The sequence below is a fragment of the Silene latifolia genome, chromosome 9 (assembly GCF_048544455.1).
Source record: "Silene latifolia isolate original U9 population chromosome 9, ASM4854445v1, whole genome shotgun sequence".
In the NCBI taxonomy this organism is placed as follows: Eukaryota; Viridiplantae; Streptophyta; class Magnoliopsida; order Caryophyllales; family Caryophyllaceae; genus Silene; species Silene latifolia.
The window spans coordinates 186,774,755-186,785,364 of record NC_133534.1 but is presented as its reverse complement, the minus strand read 5'-3'; the positions used below and the strand labels follow the sequence as shown (position 1 = coordinate 186,785,364).

The 10,610-nt window shown below is 39.8% G+C and overlaps 1 protein-coding gene across 1 annotated transcript; it reads left to right on the top strand.

Annotated features, from left to right (window-relative positions):
- The first annotated feature begins 364 nt into the window (after nucleotides 1–364).
- Nucleotides 365–4,818, top strand: LOC141600288 (putative glycosyltransferase At5g11130). The gene is made up of 4 exons (XM_074420486.1): nucleotides 365–795; nucleotides 1,029–1,186; nucleotides 2,715–3,075; nucleotides 4,089–4,818. Exons 1-4 carry the CDS (start codon nucleotides 712–714, stop codon nucleotides 4,761–4,763), a joined length of 1,278 nt encoding a protein of 425 aa, XP_074276587.1. The 5' UTR covers nucleotides 365–711; the 3' UTR covers nucleotides 4,764–4,818.
- Nucleotides 4,819–10,610: the final 5,792 nt, after the last annotated feature.

Here is a 10,610-nt window from a genome sequence, read left to right as displayed (position 1 = left end):
ATAAGCGCCTCGATCACCTGGAGACAGTCGCTTTCCAACACCACATTTCGATGTCCTCGTACCTGAGCTTCCTGCAGACCATCTAACACCGCAACCGCGTCTGCAAAATGAGGCTCCCACTCTAGCTCACGCACCACAGTTAGCCCCCACATCCCTTGATTTTTGTGCCGAATTCAATTGATACCTACTGAGTGAAACGGAGGGAGTATCATCTATTTAAAAACCCTCTTTTCCAAAATAAATAAATAAATAAAATAAAAATAAAAATAAATAATTCTCGATCAACCCTAATTAATGTTTCACTCGGCTTCGTTAAGGTATGTGCCACAATTATTAGTCTCCTATAAAAACAAACTCAGATGAGTAGCTAGTTTCAGGCCTCAGTGACCTTAAGCAAACCTGCATTGCCGTTTTGGGAGGAGAATATATAGGAGCATGTCACGGATTTAAATCTCTTTTTCCCATCTTTTTTCCCTACCAAAAAATAATTTTAAAAAAAAATGGTTAGCCCAATTTCAATCAATTATTATATATACGTATACGAATAAGATTGTTTAGTCGTCTCACGTCTCTCTCTCACTATATATCCATATCATATTTTATGTAAATAAGTATTATCTTTGTAGTTCCTCTAAGAAAATTAATATTAATATTAATATTAATTAGCAAATTTGTAAACAACCATAGTAGTTTTAATTAGAGCACGTTGTTATGGCTTACAATGGGAGCCTAAGCCTCATCTTTTTTGTACTTGTGATCTTCTCCTCTGTCACGAAGCTCTCTCATGGCGAATCAGTGAGTTATTTTGCACTTATTTATACTTATAATTCGCTTCCGCTGCTGTATTAGCATCAATTGATGAACTGGTCCAATTGTATGCAATAACATACTTAATATTCATACTATTAGACAAAGTCCATGTATATGAATTATGATGAAGACAGACAACGATCACACGTTAAAAAAACCATTTGTATATTAGCATTTGTTTCTCGTATTAATCATATCTTCGTTTGTATGTATTAAAGGTAGATAATGTTATTAAGTTGGAGAAGATAGAAGAAGGGTTGGCTAGGGCAAGGGCGGCCATAAGAGAAGCGGCTCGAGCTAGAAACTATACTTCATACAAACAAGGTGGTTTCATTCCGAAAGGGGTCATATATAAGAATCCTTATGCTTTTTACCAGTTAAGATCTCTTTCTTTTCCATCTAAACGTTTGTGTTTTTAATTTGCATATATAAATATGTTTTCTGTAAGTATGCATTGGTATCAAATTATACTACACCGGAAAAGGAAAAATAAAATGGCTCCTAGTCGATCTCTTTAAGGAAAAACTAAAAAGAACCGCCATCTTTTATTATGTCAGAGAACGATTTCACGGTAAACCATCGTTATATTATGTTACAGGATTCACATATTTGGAGTAGTACTCATTGGAATTACCAGACTGAAAGAGCCCGGTACTGGGAGTAGTCTAGTAGTGATAACAAATAAATCTATGAACAAGGCAGATTAGCAGCAGGTTTATTAAGTCAAAAGGGGTGGAGAAACTGAAGCAAGATAAAAAGAGGGAGGGAAAAGAGGAATAGATAAGAATTCCATATGACTAGGAGAGGCAGAATCCAACAAAACCAACAACTATTATATTATATTATTTGATAACAAAACTTTAAGCAAAAGAATCTTATAAGTATATATATAAGTTGTAGAGAGTCAAAGAAAATCTATAGCTATTATTTAATTGGTAACAAAAATATTAGGCAAATAATATTAGGCAAATTAAATTAACAAGTTTTTTACTTTTCAAAAAATTCCAAATGTTTTAATAATCCACTTCAAACGTTTTTAACATAAATTAAATTAAACCAAGTACGAGTAATTGGAACATGCAATATAAGAAATTAAATATATACTATTTCCTCTATCTCATTTATTTATTTGCTTTTAATTAAAATAACATTTACAAAGAATAAAAGACATGTGACTAAAGAAATGATGATTTATGTTTCACTTTTTGGTACATAACTAATTACCAATATAATGGCCACATTCCATGTCTGAAATATCGGATGATTAGAGATTTCATCAGTATACCTCCTATTTACTATATTCTTCCCTATTTTCCTTTTCGGATTATTTAGGTTTTCTTCCCAATTTTCTTTTTTGGGTTGATTTGTGGGGTTCAAATTCAATTGCATGTGGGGTAGTGTATTTTGTGTGGTCCAAATTAACTTTCTTAAGTAAGAAAAAACAAATAAAGAGCAATAAAGAGACAAATTTACAGATTTATGCCGTTCACTAACGGCGTGTTAGCTACGTCGACATGGCAGAAGGGAGAGAGTTTTATTGATATGTGAGGAGTTTTCAGATTACAGATTCAGACGGTATGATAAACACCTCTCCTAGGTAGAAGCTTAAAGAGTTTATAAATATAGAGTTTATAAATATAGTCGTTCGAAGCGACGACTAACATAATCAAAGCACAAACCCAATAATAATAGTGTTTATAAATAACCACCTTTATATGTAAAAAGTCTTTGGCTCATTGGACCCGTATATGATACTTTATTTTGGCTCGTCGGAGAATAATGAATAATGAATAATCAAGCATCCAAGCCTAATTTTATTTGTTAAAAGTCTGGTTCAATTAACACGTACAAATATATTAAGACTTAATAATAAAGTTGGTCGTTGTTTTGTTACAAAATTACAGAAGTCATATAGAAATGGAAAAGAGATTAAAAATATGGACATACAAAGAAGGAGAAGCACCAATATTTCATCATGGTCCTATGAATAACATCTACTCCATAGAAGGGCAAATGATAGATGAGCTGAGTAATGCAGCAACTCAATCTAAGTTCATGGCTGAAAACCCTAATGAAGCTTTAGCCTATTTCGTTCCTGTTAGCATTGTGTCCATAATCCAATACGTCTACCGGCCGTACACCAACTATTCCCGGGAACGCCTTCAGAACATTGTGGCTGACTATATTAGGGTTATATCGGACAAGTATCCTTATTGGAATAGAAGCAATGGTGCTGATCATTTCCTCGTTTCTTGTCATGACTGGGTATGTTTCCTATTTATGTTCTTCTTCATCATCATCGTCAATATTTTCTTCACCTGGTTTTTTAGGCAAAAGGGACGGTTTAGGGGACAAAGTTACAGTAGCTGAATCAAATTTACAAAGAGAATCAACAAAGTTCCGTGCAATATGAATAGAGTTAGCAATGTAAAATGGGAATTTAGTAGGAGTAGAGTACACATGCATGGACCATTATTTGTGACAGGTTAGTAAAGTATGGTCCCAAAGAACGAAATTCATGGTAACATTGTTGAGACTGCCACAAGCCCATACCAACTCATGAGGGCATCCTTAATAAGGTTAACTTAGCTATAGTTAACAAGACTGCTTCATCAAACAATGTTGGTCCAAACATACTCTTCTAGGGTCTAGGGAATTAAGGGTATTCAATGAAAAATAGTGTCATCATGCCGGCTATAAATGTAGAATATGATTCATACTACTATGAAAGCAAATTATAGATCTCTTGACTTCTAATGACATCCTTACATTTTAACTTTTAGTCTCTTCAGAGATGGCTTTTACGAAATAAGTTATTAAAACTTTTATAATTTAACGTAAAAGTGGCACCAATGGTAATAAAAAGTTACATAAAATATAAAATAATTTACCAATAAAAATTGGTCATAATATACGATTAAAAAAAAAGCTCGTTCATTATGAAAGAGGTACCAAATGAGAGAGTAACTCTAAATCACGGTCAATGATATATAATGAGGTTACGAAAAAGTCGAAGGGTAAATAAAAATGGTCTTTTAAAAACTTTAGCATTTAACTTTTTTTGTTTTAATTATAAGACATCTATGATTTTCTTTTTTTAGTATTTTGACTACCATAGGTCCATAGCAATAACCTAACCAATTGAAGTTTAATTTGCTTTATACAAAATCTTTACAAATTACACAGCTTTTTTATATAAAAAATATATCTCAAGTTTGTCTCTCAATCTCAGTAGATTTTTATAATTGCAAAATCACTAATTATGTAGATATTTTCAGGCGCCGGAAGTGTCAGCAGCTCATCCTGAACTATTCAAAAACTTCATAAGAGTACTATGCAATGCTAACGTGAGCGAAGGTTTCCGTCCCTCACGTGACGTATCCCTTCCCGAAATCTACATCCCTTTTGGAACCCTAGGCTCCCCTATCATCAATCAAAGCCCTCGCAATCGTCGAATACTGGCCTTTTTCGCGGGTGGACCCCACGGTGATGTCCGAAACATCCTGTTCAAGCATTGGAAAGACAAGGATGAGTCGATCCAAGTACACGGGTACCTACCCAAGGGACAAAACTACAATGTTTTGATGGGTAAAAGCAAATATTGTTTATGCCCTAGTGGTTGGGAAGTGGCTAGCCCAAGGGTAGTCGAGTCAATATACACGGGTTGTGTCCCGGTAATTGTTTCGGACAATTATACGTTGCCCTTTAGTGATGTGTTGGATTGGACTAAGTTCTCCGTTCAGGTCTCGGTGGCGGAAATTCCTAAGATAAAGAGCATATTAGAAGGGATTTCTAATAGAAGATACCTGATGATGCAAAAGAGAGTGATCCAAGTTAGGCCACATTTTATGATTAATAAGCCTGCTAAGCCTTTTGATGCAGTTCATATGATTCTTCATTCCATTTGGCTTAGGAGGCTTAATGTTAAACTATCCTATGATCATTTGATGTAGTATGTGTCGTACACAACGTAACTTTGTATATAAACGTATTTAATTTGCATGATCATATGAGGCTATTAGTTAGTAACATGATGTCTGATCCGACCCGAATTCTACTATACCTGAATGATCTAACCTGTTTAATCCGTTTGTCCGATATAAAAAGTTAGTACTTGTAGATGATTAGTATATAATATTCCTTTCTGGATCATAATAGATATAATTGGGTGGTACGAATGCACGACCTGGTTATTAAATTAGTGGTGTCAAGGATGGATTGCCTAGGATAAATGTAATGATTCATATATTGTACGTAGGACGAGTAGATCGTATATGCATAGTATATGTCATAACATATTTAGCCGTTTGTAATCATTATCATGCATGGAAACTACTCGTACAACTGTAGAATGCTCGCCGAATTCTTCAACATACTCCTAGCTATGCATAGAACATTCAAATTTAAACAAGTTTATACTGGAGTACCTTCCAAACCCTAATATAAAGTCTTACGTAAATCCGTTTAATATGTAAAACTAATAACACAAATACTTCTTAAAGATATTATAAGTAATTACTTTAGAAATGTTTAAATCCATTAACTACCGGTTTTACACAAATGAAGTATTTGTGTAACACCGTTATATATAAGTAATTGTGGTTTATAGATCATTATCATTAGTCATTACACATGTTTGGGTTAATCAAAATGTTATTCTAATTTCAATATTCTAGAGAGATGTAAGATAGAGTGAGAAAGTGAGAAAGAGTGATAACGGAAACTAAATCCAACCCTAACTCATCTGATCCACCACATCGTCAACCACCGAGAGTTCCTGGCTCCATCCCTAGCATTCCGACCACCACCATGAGTCTCCTGAGGAAGTCACCACACGATCGCCATACAAAACCAACAACCAACCCTAATTTCTTAAAGGTATTATAAGTAATCACTTTAGAAATGTTTAAATCCATTAACTACCGGTTTTACACAAATGAAGTATTTGTGTAACACCGTTATATATAAGTAATTGTGGTTTATAGATCATTATCATTAGTCATTACACATGTTTGGGTTATAATCAAAATGTTATTATAATTTCAATACTCTAGAGAGATGTAAGATAGAGTGAGAAAGTGAGAAAGAGTGATAACGGAAACTAAATCCAACCCTAACTCATCTGATCCACCACATCGTCAACCACCGAGAGTTCCTGGCTCCATCCCTAGCATTCCGACCACCACCATGGGTCTCCCGAGGAAGTCACCGCACGATCGCCATACAAACCTATTTGGGCTAAAAATCACGTAATAAGAAAGGCCCACTTAATAAATAGTGGATCATGAAAGAAGGAGTAGGAGAAGGGGAGCCCGTGGATGGAGAAAACACAAGATAGGACGATTGGGCCAGTACGCGCGTGAGAAGAAGGCTAAAGCCCATTGAAGGGGGCATCCGAACTTAGGAAAGACAAGTCAGGGAGAAGTCAGGGAGAATTGAGGGAGACGGCCAAACATGGAAAGAGTTATTATGGAAGTTATATTCCCTTTCCATAATCAAGGTAGGATACGTCTAGGGTTCTTACCCTATAAATAGCCAAGGAAGCAATCAAAGAAGGACATTCACACATACATTCAACCATTCAATTCAAGATCTCATACACACAATACCTCGTGTTAGCAAGATTTACATTACGCCTCAATTTTATTCATCCTCCTATACAAGAATAGTGCAATATTTGGCAGGGTACCGCCCCTCCCGCGGTTGTTCCCACATTGGGTTTTCCGCGTGACTAAATCTTACGTGTCAATTTACTTTACACACTTTATTTCCTTATTTACGCATCGAATACGGATAATCATCAAATAGACAACGAGTAAGACCGCATTGACCTAATACAATCAACTTGGTAAAAATCACCTAAACAGTTTGGCGCCCACCGTGGGGCATTTTGGTCGTCAATCGTTGATAACCTAAATACGCAATGGATAAGCAAGCATCGGAAGCCATGTCAGGGAGCAGTCAACCGTCGCTACCGCCGACCTCTACTCAAAATCCAGCATCAACGGTGGCAACGCAGGCTCCCGGACATACCTCAAGAATCACACCAACGGCAAAAACCTCTTTGCTTCCTAGAACTCCTGTTGTCACAACCCAAGCTAGATCAGATAAAGGAACAGCAAGCTCAGGCCTCGCCCCGCCACCCAGTCCCACACAAATCTTGTTCGCTGGCGTAGAGAACCTTCAGAAGGCCATGGAAAACATGAGAGAAAACCAGAAGAAAGCTGAAGCTGAAGCAATGAAGAGAGACAGAGAGCTCTGGGCGCAGATAAATATCCTAAAATAGTAGACTGTCACCCCAGTAAGCAGGACAAGTGAAGGAAGATCCCCGGTAGTGGATCTGACATAGGGAGCATCAGGCAGCAGGAATTCACTTCGGCAGATACCAGCTGAACTGGTAACAAGGTTGGATCTAGCTACAATACCGTTAGATGGAAGAATAACTCCACAAGGGCTGGGATACCTCACACCGGATAACTGGCCGCCAGCCAGCCGTATGGAAGCACGAACAGGTGGCACCCCTGTTAGCAATTTCGCAGCAACCGGCCAGACACGTGGAGCAGGATCCGAGGTGAACCAGCAAGCGAATTGGCAGCAGGGAACGATCGTCACCTCAACCCCTCTAGCTGTTGAGACACATCAGAACCTTCGAGAGTTCGGGTCAGGAGGTAGCGTATTGAATAAGCCAGCAGCTGACAGGCGGACCCCAGACTCAGGCAGCATAACAAATCAGTAGTACTTGGAGCTAAGAGAGATACTAAGTAGGGTCCCAGGACTGCCACCCCCACTCGAGAAAGCAGCACCTGGCAGTTATGCCGACTCGCCATTCGTGGACGCCATTATCCATCACAGCCATGCCAAAGGGATTCACAAATCCAAATATGCCTCTCTTTGACGGCACAACAAATCCCTTTGACCATATAAGCCAGTACAAGCAAAAAATGATGACAGTAACAGCCGTAGGACAAGTCAAGGAGGCTTGCACGTGTAAAGGATTTGGATCCACCTTAACGGGACCGGCACTTCGATGGTTTGTAAGTCTACCCAACAAGTCGATATCCACATTTGCTGAGTTAGTAAACGCGTTCACCCAGCAGTTTGCAAGCAGCAGGAAACCGCAAAAGCATGCAGGAGATCTATACAGAATCGTCCAGGGGGCAGGAGAAACCATTGGAGAATACAATACTAGATTCAACAATGAAAAGGTGGCATTACGAGAATGTGATGTTTCGACAGCAGTAGAAGCCTTCAGGAGGGGCCTCCACCATGACTCTGACCTATACAAGCAGCTGACCATGCATCCCTGCCACAGCTTTGAAGTAGTGCAAGAAAAGGTAGCTGCCGCAATCAGACTAGAGGAAGACATCCTAGCCAGAGCAAGCCTACCTAATACACCAAGCGTTTCCAGTACATCAGCCGTAGAGAAATCAAGAAGAAAGCAAACTACCAGCAAAAAAGATGAGAGATATAGGCCATATGGAAGGGGAGTCAACAGAGTCGAAGAAAGTCAGCAACTCCCTACTCTGGCAGAATATGGATTCACTATAGGCATCGGAGGAATCCTGAAGGCACTCAGGGAGATGGGAGATGGAGTAAGGTGGCCCAAGCCACCAGTAGAAGGACAGGCATGGCGAAAAGATAGCAAAAAGAAGTGTGAATTCCATCGTGACATTGGGCACAACACTGAAGATTGCTACACACTACGAAAAGAGATCAAGCGCATGTATGAGCAAGGGGAGTTGAGCCACCTATTACCACGTGAGGGCAAGCAGCAGGATAAGGTAGGCTCTACGAAGCCTGCAACCCCACCCACCTGCACCAAAATCATAAACGTGATAACATGCGGCTCAGACCTAAGTGGATTGACATACTTAGCAGCTAAAAGGCATGCCACCGAGACCAAAGGAGATAGACCAGCAAATTCTTGCAGAATTTCTCACAGCGATTTACCAGCTGTCACCTTTGATGAAGGAGATACATATGACGAACGAGAACACCATGACGCACTCATTATCACCCTGTCAATGGCTAACTGCACAGTTAGAAAGGTCTTGGTAGATACAGGAAGCTCGGTCAATCTGATCATGCTGAAGACTATAGAAAACATGGGGTTCAGCGAAAAGGATTTACAGAAGAAAACTATCCCGCTGGTAGGCTTCAGCTGGGAGACAGCCAACTCACTGGGCGAGATAGTCATCCCAACCTACGTGGGAGGAGTCAACAAGCAGATCAGGTACATGGTCATAGACGGACCCTCTACCTAGAACGTCATACTGGGAAGGCCGTGGCTACACCAGATGAAAGCAGTCCCTTCAACGTACCATCAGTGCATAAAATTCCCCACGCCATGGGGAGTAGAGACAATACGAGGAGATCAGGAGGAAGCTAGAGGCTGCTACAAGAAGGCACTAAAGTGCACCGCCCCACCCTCCAAAGATAGCAATTATAGAAGCGACTGTCCGGGACGAGTACATTGAGCCCCCAAATAAAGAACTAGATCAAATTAACCTGGACAAGCCGCACCCGAGAGAACTCGTGCTAATTGGAGCTGGATGCACAGGAAGCTTGAGACAACAACTAGTCAAATTTCTGCAAGATAACATGGACTGTTTCGCATGGTCACACGACGACATGATAGGAATATATCCGTCCATCATAACGCATAAGCTCAGTGTGGACCCAAAGTGTAAACCCATCCAGCAGAGAAGAAGGAAGTTTGCAGCAGAAAGGAATAAGGTAATTAATCAAGAGGTAGATAGCCTTCTGGCAGCAAAGAAAATAAGGGAAATAAAGTATCCAGAGTGGTTGCCTAACGTGGTAGTGGTGCCTAAGAAGAATGGAAAGTGGAGGGTATGTGTGGACTTCACCGACCTTAACAAAGCATGTCCTAAATATCCCTTCCCACTACCCCATATCGATGCAATGGTAAATGCGGCAGCTGGACATGAGATGCTGACATTCCTGGACGCATGGAGTGGATACAATCAAATCAAGATGGATCCTGCAGATCAAGAAAAGACGGCATTCATGTCTGAAAGAGGAATATATTGTTACAACGTCATGCCATTCGGCCTAAAGAATGCAGGCTCCACATATCAGAGGCTGGTCAACCGCATGTTTAAAGAACATATAGGAAGAATTATGGAGGTATATATTGACGATATGGTGGTAAAATCAGAAAAAGCCAAAGATCATATGCGGCACCTGGCAGAAACATTCAGCACCCTGAGAGAATACAAAATGAAGCTAAATCCATTTAAATGCACCTTCGGGGTATCCTCTGGCAAATTCTTAGGCTACATTCTAACTCAAAGAGGGATAGAAGCCAGCATCGAGCAGATCAAAGCCGTTTTGCAATTAGAGTCACCTGAAAAACCTAAAGACGTTCAAAGACTAGCTGGCAAGGTAGCAGCCCTAAGCAGGTTCATCTCAAGGTCCTCAGATAAATGCAGGCTATTCTACGATATACTAAGAAAGAGCCAGAAGTTCGAGTGGACCGCAGACCATGAGCAAGCATTCAGAGAACTGAAACACGACCTCAGCAATCCACCACTGCTGTCAAAACCGGAACCAAGAGAACCACTATTCCTCTACCTGTCCGTCACAGAGGTGGCAGTGAGTGCTGTTCTAGTCAGAGAGCAGGAGAAGGAGTAGAGGCCAGTATACTATGCAAGCAAGTCTCTGCTGCCGGCAGAGACCAGGTACACATCTCTCGAAAAATTAGTAGTAGCACTGGTAGTATCATCTTACAAGCTCCGCCCCTATTTTGAATCCCACACCATACATGTCGTGACCAACTA